Source organism: Microtus oregoni, unplaced genomic scaffold, assembly GCF_018167655.1.
Source record: "Microtus oregoni isolate MIOR12 unplaced genomic scaffold, Mior012 000048F_ref0000485, whole genome shotgun sequence".
In the NCBI taxonomy this organism is placed as follows: Eukaryota; Metazoa; Chordata; class Mammalia; order Rodentia; family Cricetidae; genus Microtus; species Microtus oregoni.
Genome location: NW_024543222.1, coordinates 674998 through 691936, shown reverse-complemented (window position 1 = coordinate 691936; position 16939 = coordinate 674998). Strand labels below are relative to the sequence as shown.

General features: G+C 48.1%; 1 protein-coding gene across 1 annotated transcript in view; it reads right to left on the bottom strand.

Annotated features, from left to right (window-relative positions):
- Window positions 1-385: 385 nt before the first annotated feature.
- LOC121436164 (E3 ubiquitin-protein ligase RNF213-like) overlaps window positions 386-16939 on the bottom strand; it is a 95665-nt gene continuing 79111 nt past the window's right edge. The window contains 15 exon segments of the mRNA XM_041635871.1: window positions 386-2134; window positions 3449-3627; window positions 3717-3806; window positions 4388-4582; window positions 5284-5361; window positions 6054-6255; window positions 6472-6652; window positions 7416-7499; window positions 7749-7881; window positions 9990-10241; window positions 10722-10813; window positions 12078-12258; window positions 13010-13169; window positions 14640-14734; window positions 16202-16236. Of these exon segments, the coding sequence (XP_041491805.1) occupies window positions 1981-2134; window positions 3449-3627; window positions 3717-3806; window positions 4388-4582; window positions 5284-5361; window positions 6054-6255; window positions 6472-6652; window positions 7416-7499; window positions 7749-7881; window positions 9990-10241; window positions 10722-10813; window positions 12078-12258; window positions 13010-13169; window positions 14640-14734; window positions 16202-16236 (2111 nt within the window). The 3' untranslated portion in view covers window positions 386-1980.

The following is a 16939-nucleotide window of genomic DNA, read 5'->3' as shown; positions in this document are numbered from 1 at the left end:
CCATCAGGAATTGAAACATTCAAAAATTAATTTGTGTGTGTGTGTGTGTGTGTGTGTGTGTGTGTACACGTGTGTATACTAAAGTTACCAGTTCCTTCCTTCTCTGACAGGGTCCCAGCTGGAGTCATCAGGCTTGGCAGCGAGTGTCCTTCCTCACTGAGCCATCTTCCCGGCACAAGAAGGACTCTCAGCAGTAAAGCTCAAGTTTATTAAAATGGGCCTGACAAAAATAGGGCAGTTCACTTTTGCCAGGCTATCTGTGTATTTTGCTCACAGACAGTACATACAGCATTTTGTACAGACAGTTAAGGTTTTAAAGCATAGCATACAAAATGAAATACCTTAATTAAAATTCTTCATGACAAAAAATGTCTAGCTAGGTCAAAGCCAAAAAAAGGCCTTCACAGCAAGAAACAGTGTGGGGCTTAGCTGCCCTCTGTTGGCCAGGGCGAGTTAAACCCCAATCTGAGGTATCAGCGGAGATCCAAGACCAAGTTAGGAAGTTCAATGGGCCCTGTACCCTGAAATATACATTCAGTAGGAAACTTGGAATGCAGACATCTGGGGACAGGCGCAATTCATAGTTTGGGGTAAGATTATCACTGTTCCTGTGAACACAGTCTGAAATGAGTTACTGCAGGTTGTTCAGGACAGGGTGTGGTCCAGATTCACCTTTGATGGTGGTCTGTGCCCATGGATGTGCTCCTGACCACCAGTCTGTATTTCTGCAGCTCAGAGCACATGGGCCCTTGAGTTCAAGTTACTGTCTTTGTGAAAGGAATGACCTCCAGCTGTGAACACCGGCTGTTCTTATGTGGTGCATGCCAGGAATAGGATTAGTCCAGAGGGATCAGGGGAAGCAGAGCAGATTGTGACACAAAGAGGCATCAAGTCCAGTGAGAAAGACAGCATGAGATCAGGGTGGGCTCTTTTCCCGCCTTCTCTTTAACTGGTTTGTGCTCAGGAAAGCTCAGATCATGTTAATACTTATTAGATAGCTACACAGTCAGTAACTCTCCACAGTATCCCCTGAATAGCTTTCTTTTCAACTGTGCTAGCAATTGAACTCCAGGGTACCATGTTTGGTAGAAAAGGGCTCCACCACTGAGCCATAGTCCCAGCCCCCAGATACCTCTGACCAAGGCTTGTAAAACATTTTCCCTTGTCCCCTTTCCCATTTGCAGTGCTGGGGAGAGAACCCAGGACACTGTGTATGGGAGGCAAGTACTCCAGCAGCTACCATCGTCCCTGCTCTCCAGTTCATTCATCATCTTTTGCCCCAGTCCAGTGTTCTCAGTGAGTGTTTGACTTTGTCCCTTTGCAATTTGGCAGTGGCTCATGGTAGGGTCAGCGTTAGCTCTTGTTCATATGGCCTTACAGCTTGTACAAGCACCTTGGATTTCCTTGTGCTAGTGTGGCAATTTTCATACATCTTAGAAACCAAGAAATATGTGTGTAGCACTTAAAACTTAAGGGACTTGAAGGAAGAATAAATGTACAGAAAGAAGAATAAATGTTTTCTTTCTGTACATATTGCACATGTACATTTATTCTTATACATGCGCAGAAAGAATAAATTCTTTTTTGTACACATAGAATAGAATAGGAAAAAATGACTGTTCCTGTGCTTTTTAACTCTCTCTGCAGTTAAGTGTTGGCCATGAACTATGAGGGAAGAGCCGGCAGTCTTCAGAGGGTCAGAGTTGGTTATGACCTGAATGTGGTCTCTTTTTTGTACTTCTGGAATGTACAAGAGGCAGTTGATTGGCAATTTTGTATCATCACACATGAGGAAGTTTTGGGATAGGCGCGTGTTCCAGAAGCAGCTCGGCTCTCTAAAGCTTGTATGGTGTGTGTAAGCCTGGAATCCAGTGCAGTGCCCCCCAGTTTTCTTCACGCAGAGGCACAGCCTGTGTTGGGAGCTATGAAGGGAGGTAGGGAGGACCTTCCTCTCCAGCCAGGTTTGAAGGCTGAGCTGCTCTACCTCGCTTGACGGTCCTGTTTTCGTGTGGCAGCCGCTTTCCACACTGAGAGGCAGCTGGACATGAGGATCTCCTCTGGGAACTGGGATTCCACTTCTGGAAGGACATCGCTGTCTTTAGTCTCCATGTAACTTACTAGCGTGTCCCTGAGGCTGTGAAAGCAAGGAATAAGAGAGAGTTTGTCACATCTCTGTAACACCAGTTCCTGGGGGTCAGAATCCTATGACCTCCCCAGGGAATCAGGCATTAAAGTGATGCACAGGCTCGTATGCAGCAAAACAGCATACACATACAATAAAAATTTAATAGAGATAAACAGTCCCCAGTTAAGCAAAAACGATCAAGGGCGTCATTCACAAATGGATGATGAGTGTAAAATGTGCCCAGCCACTGTGTGTCTCCAGATCAGGGTGTCAGATAAGAGGAGACACTGGTGTTGGATCCATGTATTGACATGCTTGGAAGAGATGTGTGTTCTGTAGCCTGTACACACTGGTCTGGCTTTTTACCAACTCTAGAGTGAATATTTGTGTGACATAATAAGAGTACTTGATATAAGGGAAATATATGAGTTTGTCGTTTCCATGTGGTTCACATTGGCCCCAAACTGCTGTGTAGCTGACGATGACCTTGAACTTCTGATTTTTCTGCTTCTAACTCCCGAGTGCCAGGATTGTAGGTGTGTGTTACCATGCTCCATCTCTGTAGCACTGAGGGATGAACCCAGGGCTCTGTGCATCCTAGGCAAACAGTCCACCGATGAGCTACAACCCAGCCTTCCTTCCTGTTTGCCTGCCTTTGTGTGGTATGTAAATGTGTGCACATGTCTGTGCATGTGTGTTCAGTGGTCAGAGGACGGCATTGTGTGTCTTACTTTCTCACTTCCCCCCTTATTTCTTGAGACAGGGTCTCTTACTTAGCCTGGAACTTACTTTCTTTCCAGCTGGCCAGCAAGTTCCCAGGGTCCTTCTGTCTTCCCCTCCCACATCCCCAGTGCTGGAGCTGCAGGCATAGGCAGCCACACCCAGATTTTAATATGGGTTCCAGGGATCTAAACACAAGTCCCCAAGCGTGTGCAACAAGCAAACCTGCTGGGCATTTCAGGAACCTCCTGCTTTGTTTTAATCACAAGGGACTAAAACCAAAGAGAGAACGCAAGAAATTAAAACCAAGGATGCCTGGAATGAGGGGGACACACACTCCAATCCCAGATCTCTGTAGGCACAGGCACATGGATCTCTGAGTTTGGGTCTAGCCTGGTCCATAGAACTCTAGCGTTCTAGGACACCCAGAGCTACTCAGAGAAATCCTGTCTTAAAAATCTGAAAACAAACCAAAGGTACAAAATAGCAAAGGCAAGGAAAATTATCAGGAAAAGGGTCTTGGATAAGTTGGGAGTATCTTCACGTCTAGGGGAAGCCACTGGACAGCAGGGCATTCTGCCAGCAGCTGTACAAGGCCATTACCTCCAATTGGGGTTGAAGCCGCTCTCAGCCTGGGGGCCCCTGAGTTTCAGCACGATCATCTCGTGGAGCTCCAGGAGGAAGGTGTCCAAGCCTGCCTCATTTAGGAATGTGCTGAGGAGCCTTGTGTGCTGCGGACTGAGGTCCTCTTTGTACTTGACATCAATTTCCCGAAACAGCTCCTGAAGGATCAACAAGCTGTACAGTAAGACCTGGGAAGACCTGGGTGCTCGCTGCTCCCTCCACAGCAGAAAGCAGAGGTGGGACTCACTTTGTTCAGTCGCAGGCGCTGTTCTGACTTATGTGCAGATAGGAGCTGCCAGAGGGCGATGATGTGTCTCAGCTGACATCTGTTTAAGGCCTGAAAGCAAAGCAGAACCTCGGTGGAAGGCCAAAGCTCCAATGTGTCACCCCTGTGCACTAAGGAGTCTAAGTGCACACCATAGGCACGTCCCCCCACTTCTGTCTTGAACTCATTCTGTTTCCCTTGTCATGAGACGGTCACATCCACAAAGGAGCTGACCCACCCCTCACAGTCCCCAAGTTCTGCCGCAGAGAGTTGTGACATCACACATTGTGCAGATCTGCACTGCTCACAGATGGTGACAGCCTAGATGGTCAGTCTCCTTCTCGAGTGTGCTGTGTGCATGCTGGACTGGTTGTGTGAGGAACGCTCTTGATGTTCCCCTTTCTGGGTTTCTGACATGGATGCATGGTGGAATTAGGTAGGAATCTGGAGCTTCTGGGAGGGTCATGTGATTTCCCATGCAACGCCTTCCAATAGGACTCCCCTCTCTGCTTTGAGGTCTTGCTTAGTAGCATACTATGACTTGGAACTCACTCTGTAGCCCAGGCTGACCTGGAACTGGCAATCTTCCTGCTTCACCCTCCAGGGTACTGGGATTCCTGGGATATTCCTTCAGGCTCAGCACTGGTGCTTACCTTTAAGATCTGCGCTGTCTGATCGCCCATCTGTAGGACATCTTGAATGTACACAGTCAGGTCCATGCCAGGATCCCCACTAGCTGTACTCAGGAAACCCAGGGTGACTTCTACGACAGACAGGGCTTCACAGGCATCGCTGTAGGACTGCAGCTGTCCTCTGATGGCACTGATGGCTGAGTTGGTGAGTGGGCTCTGGGGAACAAAATGCAAGGTTAGGGTTGTGGTTGACATCTTGTTTCTCACCAACAGGGAAAAGTATACCTTTGTCACAGGTCAAGGTACAGCTGGGACAGGCTGAGTAGAAAGCACATGGCTGATTCTTGGTGCACACTAAGTGCAGGCAGCACTACAGATTCCACAGTAATGGAGACAAACTCACTGAACCTCAGACAAAGCTTATAGCCAGGCGGTGCTAGTGCACACCTTTATTCCCAACACTGAGGAGGCAGATGAATCTCTGTGAATTCGAGGCTAGCCTGGTCTACAGAGCTAGTTCCAGCACAGCTAAGCCTGTACCAAGAAACCCTGCCTCGAAAAACAAACAAAATCAACAAGACAGAAACAATCCTATGAGGGGACACAGCCATTCAGCTTCCTCTCAGACTTGCTAGGAATGAGCAGGGACACATTTAAGTTCTCTGGCTGTTTAGCCTCAGCGCACACAGCTGTGATATGTTACTAGAAATCTGCTCCTCATGATGACTGTGTAAACGGAACAGAAAAGCTTGGTGAACTGCTGCCCTGCTTCCTGTGTAGTAAGCCCAGCTTACAGGAGTCCTGGGGTTCTTGAAAAGACACTGAGCCGCTAGTGCTCACAGTGGACACAGGATGAGGCTGGAGCTATCTGGATTGGATAGAGCCTCCCAGAGAAGGACAAGGGCTGTCAAGAGCACCTGTGCCGTTTTGTTCTTGATGGTCGTGAAGAGATGCTCGTAGTTCCAGTCATGTCTGTACACCAGGGTGGGTATTCCCTAAATTGGAAGAGAGAAGTTCTTAGAGGTGAAATCCACAGTGGTCCCCCAGTACCTCAGCAGAGGGACCCCGCTACTCAGGGTGTTTCTGGGAAAGGCGGCAGATCAGGAACAGAGATGTGGCTCTGCCACTGTGTTGCTTGGTGGCAGGAATCCTATGTCTGAGGGCAGGCAATTAATAGAGTTAAGGTAACTGGAAATCTGAGCTGGAGGCAGGCCATAGGGCCTTCTGTGCCAGGTGAAGGGAGGCAGTAGGATGCCATGCTGGGCATCAAATACAGAGAGGATCCAGGGAGCCAGGAGAGATGGCTAAAATGACAGGCGATGGCAGTTAATGGATGAGGACACAGAAGGCACACTGGTACCCGGGCACAGAGTGCTGAGGACCAGCGCAACAGTGGCAGAGTTCTTTGGTAATGTCCTTAACTATGTCAGAAAAACTGAAGGCTAAGTCCACTGAGACCAGAGGATGCCTTTGGGAGACTGAGTTTCAGAGGGTGGTACCAAAGGCCTTGAGATCACCACAGGAGGAAGGCTGATGGAGCTGTGACCATGCATGCTTTGGGTGGCAAGGAGATGAAGCAGAAGAGACTGGCTCTCATAGTGCACTGTGGTGTCCCTCAAAACATGAATAAGGGTCCCTTACTCATGACAGACACACCAAGCATATAACTAGCAGAGGCTCAGCCTACCTGCAGGGTCAGCCTGGGCTTGCCCTGGAGGAAGCGGCTGCTGATCTGCCGCTGGATCTTCTCCAGGTCAAACTCTTGTGAGGTTTCTCCACCTTGCTGCACTTGATACTGGCAGTTGGAGACAATCAGTGGAATCAGGTCCCGTTCCACGTCGTAGTGGATGACATGCAGGTCAGTAACCTCAGAGGTATCTACAGAATAGCTGAGGGACACAAGACACATGATTGATATCAAAAGCAGACACATGCAGACACCCCTGCTTCGGGCTCTGTGAACTGAGCAGGGGAAAGCTGTATGTCTGCGCAGGACTCTGGATAGAGCGGCTAAGGGAGGGTCTGCCATGGAAGAGCAGAAGTTGGCAGGGGCTCAGAAGCCTAGGGCTGGACAAGCACCAAGTTCTGTTGACTTGGGCACACACCTGCTGTTTTCCGTGGAGAACTTCTGCACCGTGTTGACCATTTGATTGTGCAGGCTAATCAAGTAGCTGACCAAGGCAGTTGCACAGAGGCCCAGGCCCCGTCGCCGTGGAAGGATGACCTCAAATTCAACATCCAGATCCAAGTCGGAGCTGCAGTAATCTTTTGGTAGCTTGATCTCACCTGGAAATGACAGGGTTATTCCTTAGCAGCCAGATAGGGCTTGCTCTATGCTGTTTGATCAAGGTGAGGGAAAGAGGCTCACAGATACAGTCCCACCAGCTGACACACTTCAAGAACCTGGTATTAACGTCTTGCCTCTACCAGATGTGCTGGCAAGTTTTCAGTGATTCCAATTCTCTTGAAACCCGGTTTTTGGATTCAAGAAGAGGGAGGCTCTAATGCCATCATACTTCTCAGATCCTGTACTGGCTAGTCTTATGTCAACTTGACACCAGCTGGATTCCCAGAGGGAGCCTCGATTAAGAAAATGCCTCCATAAGATCCAGCTGTAGGTCATTTTCTTAATTAGTGATGGATGGAGGAGAGCCCAGCCCATTGTGGGTGCTGTCATATTTGGGATGGTTGTCCTGGATTGAATAAGAAAGAAGGCCAAGGAAGCTTTGGGGAGCAGGGCAGTAAAGCAGCAGCCCTCCATGGCCTCTGCATCAGCTCTGCCTCTGGGTCTCTGCCCTGCTTAAGTTCCTGTCTTGACTTCCTTTGATGATGAGCAGTGCTGAGGAAGAAGTAAACCACATGAACCCCTTTTGCCTCAACTTGCTTTTGGTCATCCTGTTTCATCACAGCAATTGTCACTCCAACTAAGACAGGCTCCAAATGGAGACACCTAGAGAGCTTGCGTGGTGCTGGCGTAACAGAGCTCCACGCAGAGCAGGGTGTGCAGCACATCCTGTGTGACACTCTGCTGGGGGAGGAGGACACTCACCATTGGTCTCCAGTGACCGCCTCAGTGCGTTCCAGGTGGACAGGAAGACAGTGATCCGATCATGGTACAGCTTTCTCAGCCCATCTGTTGAGTAAAGCATTTGGTGAAAACCATGACAACAGTACAGCCTAGTTCTGATCCACACAGTACAAGTTCTGATCTCTGGATAGAACCAACTCTGTGCTGTCCTGCTGCAGCCGAGCTGGCTGGAATTATTGTCTCCTCACCTCATGCTGAAAGCTCAAGACATATGGCACCTGTAACAGAGCCCTCGTCCCTTCCTCTGTAAACAGAGGGTCCTGATTTCTTCTTAGAGCTTGGGCAGAGACATACCTGATTGGTGACTGCCAATAAAACCTCGGATGGAACTGTGCTCTGCTTCTGAAACGTTCTGGAATCGTTTCACTAGATCTCTTTGCAAGGCCAAGATCTCAGGCAAGAATTTCACCAGCCTCAGTTCTGCTTCCTGCAGAAAGGAAGATGGGTAATAGTGATGCCTCTGATTAATCTAAGAAATGCTGTCAGACACGTATTCTTTGTGGGGGATTGGTGCTGCTGATCCAATCTGGTCTTATCTTACATCCCTATGTAAGATAAAAATCTTACATAGGGATGTACCTTAGAATTTAAATACAAGTAAGGGCCACCCCATTCTTTCACTATGAACCCAATGGATTGCAGGGTTACACTGTTCTACACACAGCCCACCCAGAGCCAAACCTATGTACCAAGATCCAACGGGACCAAGCTGCCTTGAAGACTGCATCCTGTCTCATCCAGTAAAACATCAACCCAGGATAGACGAAATAACTAACTGTAGGACCCAAAACTTCCAGAAGAAACAGGGAAACATGCTGGTTAAGGAGTGGTTTCTGGACAGGAATCCAAACGCACCTGTCAGATGGAAAACCATCTCACCCAGTCAGCAGGTGAGTGAGAAAACAGCAAGGGACAGATGCTGGCCAGGATGTGCAGAAAAGGGATTAGCATTGCTAGTAGAGTATAAATATGAACAGCTATCATGGCAAAAAGTATGGAGCATCCTCAAAAATTAAACATTAATCACCACACAGTATATCCTTTCTTCTGGTTCTGCACTCACAGAAATGAGGTCACATGAGTACACACAACAGCTAAGACAGCCTCAGCCCAGATGCCTGTCAGCAGATGAATGGGCAGAGAACGTGTGGTGTATGTCTCAGAGGTGGACACGCAACCTCCGAACATAGGATGGATACAGTCCTGCCATCAGCACAAAAATGGATACAGTTGGCTTAGAGGTCACTTTACATTTATTTGTCTTTAAGATTTATGTATTTTATGTACAAGAGTGCTCTGTGCATGGCTGTCTGCACGCCAGTAGATGTTGTCACATCCCACTATAGATGGTTGTGAGCCGCCATATGGGTGCTGGGAATTGAACTCAGATCTTGTGGAAGAGCAACCAGTGCTCTCAATGACTGATTCATCTCTCCTGCCCCAGGAGGTCACTTTATTAAATGAAATAAGTCAGATACAGAAAGATAAGCACCAGATACTCATATGTACGGGCTAAGGGAAGTTGACTTAGAGGAAGGATGGCAATCACTGCTCTACTCCACTGATCTCCAGGGACCACCTCAGAGCGCTCCATGTGGACAGAAAGACAGGGATTTGATCAGGTAACCGCTTTCTCAGCCCATCTGTGGAGCAGCAGATGGAGGAGAGAGGTAGAAAGGTTGGCAAAGAAGGGGGCATCACCAGTGTGTTCTGTGTGCATCTATAGAAATGCCCCACAGGCCCCTTTACCTGTGTATATTATTATGTTTAATAGTTATCATTATTAAACTATAAAGAGAAGCTAAAGAACTGGTTTCTTATGCCCATGTTACCAGCAGTTAGTGGTGGCTATTGTTTCAAAGCCTCAGACCCCAGCCTTCTCATCCAAAGAAAACTACCCAAGAGAAGTCACAGTGTTGACATGAGGACATTTCTTCTGTGAACACCAGAAGTTTCTGAATCACTTGCTGGCTGCAAACACTGGTCTTCAGTGAAATAAAAAGACCACTGTGCTGGAGGACCCCAGTGGGTACAGGAACTGCGAGTGTTTCTGGGTCTTAGACAGGATTACTGCATCTCATAGCTCTTCACCCTGCTTCCAGCCCACATTCCTACTTCAGTCTGTGCCTAGACGGTCTACTGGTTGGGAGGAAGATTTTACATACTAATAATATTTGCAGTGAGCAGGCTCTGCAGATGGTCACCTGCTCCAAGCTACGAGGAGGAGACATGGCTCGAGACCTGTACCTTCAGTGTTGTTGCTGAGTGGCCAAGTAGTCTCCTGGCCCTCAAGTTCTCTTCAGGTGACCACTGACCAACTCGTTATGTATTTTACATGTGACTCTGCTTCAGACTGCCTGAGACTGCAAGCCAGGGCTGAAGACCTCCCTCCCTCTTTCCTTGAGTCTCCTGCTGTCCATGTTCTGCTCAGAGCTCCACCCTAGGAACCACTATTCTGAACAAAGGTTCAGGGTTTATTCGGTCCTGGGGATCATCTGCACAGAAAATGCTAGGTCACCTGGGTGTCACTTGTACCTTCTGGAGGAAGCGCCAGAGGACAGGCACTGTTTCTTTGCCGTTTTTCTGTTCCACAATATGCCGCAGGTACTCCACTGTGATTTTCTTCCTGCAGCTCCAAATCTTCGAACAGTGAACCACACTCTTTTGGGGCAAGTGAGGCAAGAAGGTTGCTGGGTCCCTGTATATGATTTTGGCCACGGGGTTGGAGCTGATGCGCTCATCTTGGCTGATAAGAGCATTTACAGCTGCCAAGGTTTGGTCAAGATGCTGGGTGAAGAAAATGGCACAGAATTTTCCAACTGAGGCACACAGGCTGGGACACCTAGTAACTCACTGTGGCTGCCCTCCTTGTCTTGCCTGTCCCGTTGCTGGTTTCTGCTGTGATCCAACAGTACCTGTTGTAGGGGTTCCCTCCCTGTGCACAGGGGATGAAGAGGACCACACCTGTTGCTTTTCTTTCCTCACTTTATTTGTGCTGTGCATTGCTCCCCTCTGACAGAAGGGTCATTCATCCTCGACTACTGTGCATCCCAGCAGGTCTCTACAGGATAGAATGTCTGGTCCCCACCCTCAGGTGCTGCTGTCTACAGTGACAATAAAAAGCTGGAGGATGAGGACACTGAAATTTGAACCTAGGTAGAGGATCCTGCAGCTCTTCCCCAGGGATGATGGGCAAGGATTGCTCGACAGATATGTGGGAGACCCCTACCTATCCTAGAGAAGTGCTGAGTGACCGTCACAGCTCACCTCCAATTCAGGCAGAATTAGAGCTTCAAGATGCTTCTCCCAGTTGTTTCTGGATGCTTTGGTGGACAGTTCTGCATTAAAATTTAACACATCTACAAATAACATAAGAACGTGTGGGTTGCTCTAGAACAAGAGCCGTAGCAGCCTGCATACAGCAAGCACAAAGTAACTGCCACTAGAAAGTCCTATGTGGGGGAAGTAAGCCCTTTCCTGAGTTCCCTAAGGATGTGAACTGTCCCGGACGCAGTCTCTGCTGTTCCCACCTTTGTGACAGCATTTCAACCTCAGACATGTCCTCTGACTGATTGCTGCCACCACAAAGCCATTTGAACAAAAGTACTAAGGACAGAACCTAAAAATCACAAGCCCAGGAACAGTGACAGAGGCCAGTGCCACCATTAGCTACTCCAGCTACTACCCCTCAGACCACCAGGCAGAGCAGGCAGGACCCATGAAGGTGGTGCAGATCCTGAGTGGTGGAGCCTTCTAGGACTCTGTCATTTGTGTGAAATCACAGGACAACTAAAACCCATGGAACAAATTCCCTGCAATGCTGACTGGGAGGGAGGCCCAGAGGAATGAGTGCTCTGTTTGCAGGTGGCACTTTTTATCGTCGCTGCCTTATTATAAAGTAGCACAGTGAGGCCGGGCAGTGGTGGCGCACGCCTTTAATCCCAGCACTCGGGAGGCAGAGGTAGGCGGATCTCTGTGAGTATGAGGCCAGCCTGGTCTATTAAGAGCTAGTTCTAGGACAGGCTTCAAAGCTACAGAAAAACTGAAAAAAAAAATCAAAACAAAACATAAAACCAAAACAAAATAAAAAAAAACAAATAATGCCATCTGCAGTGACATTTACTGCCTTTCCTAGTAGACTTTGAGGCTTGCTTTGTCTTGAGTGCACTGTGTACATGGAAACGGTGCGCTGTCAACTCTGGGGCTAGCGCACAGCCATGGAAGTTTTAGTAATGAGCAGAAGCAAGGACAGTGACTGACTCTTGGACACACATCGCCTGCTTTGGAGGACACGTGTCTCCAACACAGTGGGTTTTTACTTGTGGTAAACAGTCCTGAGAAGCAGAGGTCAGAGGTCCTTTTTAGGTATGTGGATGGATGGGGGAACAGAGCAGCCTCTCTGCCCCAGTAAGAGTTTATGCTTTTTCTCCCATCCCCTCTCTGTTTATTAAAGAAGTTTACTGTGAAGCCCATACTGGTCTCGAATTCACAACAATCCTCCTGCCTCAGCTTCCCAAGTACTAGGGTTCCAGGTTACTGTGCTTAGCTCAAGTTTAGTTTACTCGCTCAGGAGCCATGGGAAGTGACCCCTCAGCCCAGCTTAGCCTTTGCCCCTTTGCTTACCCTGGCCAAACGTGGGGTGCCGTTCCTGGAGCAAACAGTGCAGGATGAGGTGTACCACATGTGTAGTCTCGTCTGCACTCCTGCCCAGCATCTTGTTTAGCTGTTCCAGGTTTTTCTGGATGTGCTGCTGCAGGAAGCCTTGTGGGTCCTGGACCTGAGGCTTAATGATTCTGATCAGGGCCTGTGAGTAACAAAACAAAAGTTCAGAACACTTCGTGTAAGAGGAGGTGGTGAGCTCAGGAGAGGCCAGGAAGAGAAGGACACCAGCATGGCTTCTGTGTGATGTATCAGCAAAGGTGGAAAAAACAGGTAAAGCAGCCTGTGGTGTTGTCTGAGAGTAGATGGCCTCAACCTTGAACTTCCCCCCTCTTGGCTAATGCTACAGTGAGGGAGATGCAGCACAGATGACCGTAGCTTCCCCATGCTGCACTTGGAAAGTGAATCTGTGCTGACATGTCTGTATAGCTGACCTCTAGTCTCAGAAATGTAGAAAATTGTTGGTATCAGTTCAAATAAACTGGGCTTCAGTAATAGAACTATGACTTCTGGAGCACTGTGAAAAAATATTAATAAAAAATAAAATTCTGCTGGGCAGTGGTTGTGCAGGCCATTAATAATCCCAGCACTTGGGAGGCAGAGATAGACAGATCTCTGTAATTTTGAGGCCAGCCTGGTCTACAGAGTGAGTTCTAGGACAGCCAGGGCTACAGAGTGACTATGTCTGGGAAATAGCAAAGAAAGGATATTATATAATCTGACAAGCACTCATCCCAGTCCATGCTGTGGTGGAGAAGGCTAGGAGACGTTAGGTTTCTTTTACCTGGCAGATTGGGTACCAACAACACACTCATACTTCACAGACCCTGATGAGCAAAGGGCTGACTGGAAACAACAGCAGGATCCTCCCCTGTGTAGCAGCTGATCACAAGTACCTGGGGATTCTGAGTGGCTCCCACAAGCATAGCCAAGTGAGTGAGTAGCCGGGTGAGAATGAAGACCACTGGGGACAGCCCTCGGTCACATGCCACTGCTTCACCACTGGGCTGTGAGTCGCCCAGCACGTGGCCGGTCTGTGTTCTGTCCTCATTAATACTGGAAAGGAAGAGAAGAGACAAGGGAGAGATTGAAAGAGGCTGCTCTTCCTAGCTACAGGAGCATCTCAGACCCTCAGGACTGGGAGATAGGGCTCCATGCTCCGAGGAAACAACAACATTGAAAGTCCTTTTTCTAGCCTGGGACACCTGCCTATGCATCATTTTCTTTTCAGACCTGCCTTCTGGCTGGCCGACTCCCCGAGGACTCAGTTTAAAGGGGTACGGGAAATGGCCACTGCTGCTGATCCCTGAGAAGGCGTCAGGTCAGAAGCAGGCGTCATCTCTGGGCAGCTGGAGTGGGGACATTTTGTGCCCATGCTTGTATTTTCCACGTTCTTCTCATTTCCCCAGTCGTAACCTGGGATCCGAGGTCTGCAGACCATTTCACATCATGTGTAGAGGGTGGCAGATGCAGTGTGTGCACTCAGTTGCAAAGATATTGCATGTGGAGAACTCTGCTAGGTCTTGGAGATGAGCAGCTGGAGTATTGTAAGCTTTGACCACACAGATGGACCAGAATATATGGACTGCATCAGCCCCACCAACCAATCCTAAGGGTGTGACCAGCTGCACTGTGTCAGAAGCTGGGGAGCAGACTGCTATTTAGACTGTGACATCTGCTGGAACAGACCCTCTGTCCTTTCAAAGCCAAGCAACTATAAACCAAAGCCAGGCAGCTTTGCTTTCTTGTCCCTGTTCCCTAACAGTGCACTAGGAAAAGTCTTTCTACAATGCTCATACTGTGACAGGCACTGTGGACGATCTAGATGATGCCAAGCATACGGGAAAGATGTCATTCTCCTTAATTCCTGTGCCCCCTTATAGAAGGGACAACTTTCATTAAGGGTTTTAGACCAGACCAGGGCAGGACAGTATTTAACAAGTCCAATTATGCATCCTTCATCTTGAAAAACAAAAACAAGTCAGGTGTGGTGACATTTCCCTGTAATCCTAGCACTCAAGAGGCTGAGACAGGCCTGGGCCACATAGCAAGTACCAGGACTGCCAAGTATGAGATCTTATGTTAAAAGCAAAACAAAACAATATAAAATAAAAGCCAAACTAAACCCCCAAACTACAGGTGGGTGGGAAGGAGATGAGAGAGAACTAAGATAGTTTCCAGTGTAAGTCAGGCAGCGTGTGCTGAGACAGGCAGATCCTGTTCCAGTTGGTTGGAGCCTCTGTCCTGAATCAGGACATCTGCTTACAGACACAAACCTCTACAAGGAGTAAGCCCAAGGACCCACAGAGCATGTCTGTATTAGCAAGTATTAGTGTGCAGGCCCTCTGTGTTTAAGACCAGTGACAGCACCTTATGGTTTCCTGATGACAGGGACCTTGGCCCTGGTGGCGAGCATTACATAGATCCAGACGTATGATACTGTCACAAGTGAGTGACAGTTTAGGAGAAAGAGTAGAAACAGTCCTGAAGCCCAGGGCCAGTTACTAGGAGGAGCAGCTCACGTACCTGATAGGATGGAAGCCCGGGAGTGGATTATGATTGAGGCCTCCAATCGGAGCTTGGCAGTCCGGACAGAAGCTCTGCTCTATTGGCTTGCCGCACTAGAGTGAACAGTAATGTTTCATGCATGACTGCCGCTGTGTAGCAACCCTGCTCAGCCATAGGAGGTCACTGGGGTTGCTTCATCTGTGCGTGTATATATCGGGGGTGTGATATGGGGACAAGGTGGACACTATGTAATATGTTAACCGTGGGCAAATGCAGACTTTTTATCAAAAGCAGACTTAAGCAAATGGGGATTTGCTTTCTCATACCCAGCTCTTTTTCCCTTTCCTGGTCGTGTATACTCATCATAGGGCTTCAGGGTCTAACACCAGGATACATTCAGGCTGTTACTTGCTTCCAGCATGATCTTTTATATCCAAGGGAGATTTTTATTTTTATTTATTTTTTAGTTTGTTTGTTTTGTTTTTGTTTAGACAGGGTTTCTCTTTGTCCCTTTACTGCCTGTCCTGGCACTTATTCTGTAGATCAGGTTGGCCTTAAACTCACAGAGATCCACATGCCTCTGCCTCCCAAGTGCTGGGATTAAAGGTTTGCGCTACCATTGCCAGGCAAGACTTATATTTTATTTTTTTTTAAATACAACCATAATATTTACAAACTTAATATTTATTAACTCCTTAAAAGAGTTAAAAGGAGCTGGGTGGTGATGGTGCACACCTTTAATCCCAGCACTTGGGAGGCAGAGGCAGACAGATCTCTGTGAGTTCAAGGCCAGCCTGGTCTACAAAATTGAGTTTCAGGAAAGCCAGAAAAACCCTGTCTTGGAAAACCAGAAAAAACTTAGATGGTGTGCATATGTTCTACAAGACATGGCCCATAGCACACTAAAGCAGCCACAGTTCTCCAGAGTGTAGAACTCCATAGCTCAGAGCAGCCTGGGGAAGAGCCTCTTTCTACCACATTTCACAGACAAGCAAGTATATGAATCTTAGAAAAGGTGAGCAATTGCTTCTGGATTTTAACCTCCATGTCTCATCTTTAGTAAGCGTGTGTCACCCTAACCTGGTAGCCCCGGTACTCAGCAAGCACAGAGCCTAGGGTGGACATGGATTTTCACTGATGGCGATAACATTCCTTCTTCTACATGGGCCTACTCCTGGATGTCTTTCCCATTCCCTGACCCCTGCTGTGCGGTCTGAGGAATCCATGACTGCAAACCAGCAGCCCTTTGGGGTCCATGGCCTTGAGACAATGTCTGGAAACATTGTAGCTTGTCCCTCTTCCCGTAGGTGTTGGCACTAAAATCTACTGCACAGACACCAAGCATGCTGCTGCCTGTCCTGAAAATCATAGAGCAGGCCCCCAGTGGAGCCTGCCTGCCCACGGTGCTGCATGAAGACCATGGGAGAACAGCCCTCAGCAGTCAGTCTTATTGGAATTCCCTGAGTGGTCCTCAGAGCAAGCCTGTGGTTCACCAGAGAGCAAGGTTTCATCCCCCCCACCTATTCTCAGAACGGGGAAGCATATTTTGACCTTCCACCCAGCCAAACACCAAAACTCACCTCTCCTACAGAGCACGGATGGCCATTGGGACAATCTGTTAAAAGAATAGGACACACATTAGCTAGTAAGGGGCCACATGACCCACTGGGGCCCACTATGCCCTTCTGATCCTGACCAAGGATAATACGACCTCAGAGTGTCTGTAGGAACTGAACTACCCGGTGTATTGTAAGCCCGCGTCTGACATGTGCCCTGTGCTATTATGCATGTGGTAGTGAGAAATGTCTGACTTTAGTTTTAGAAACCAAGAGAAATTAGATTCCTGATTCATATGTAGTTAACTTGGCAGTATGGTGGCTAGTATTTTCCTCCTTTCTTTTCTTCGAATTTATTATTGTTATTGGCCACAACGTTACAAATACTTTAAAAGATTATTTATTCAAAGCAACATCAAAATTCACACAAAGCCTTTTGTCACGTGACTTGCCTTCCAGTTCTGTACATCAGAAGAGCTATCTTTGGGTCAGAAACTGCTGTATTATGCTGTCTTTGTATGAGTTTCACAATGTTTCAATTCCCTTCTCCCAAATGGAATGTTCTGGAAAGCACGATGAAAAGGCCCCTTGCCTGGACTCAGATGTAAGAGGGTAAGGCCCACATGGCAAGCAGATCTTGGATCCTGTATAACCCTGTTGTCCTGCAGATCACCAAAGGCAACTGTGGACCCCAAGCATAACCCAAGGCCTGTGTAGTCACAGGCTGATCATCTGTGCTCAGAGGAGCACAATGCCAACACT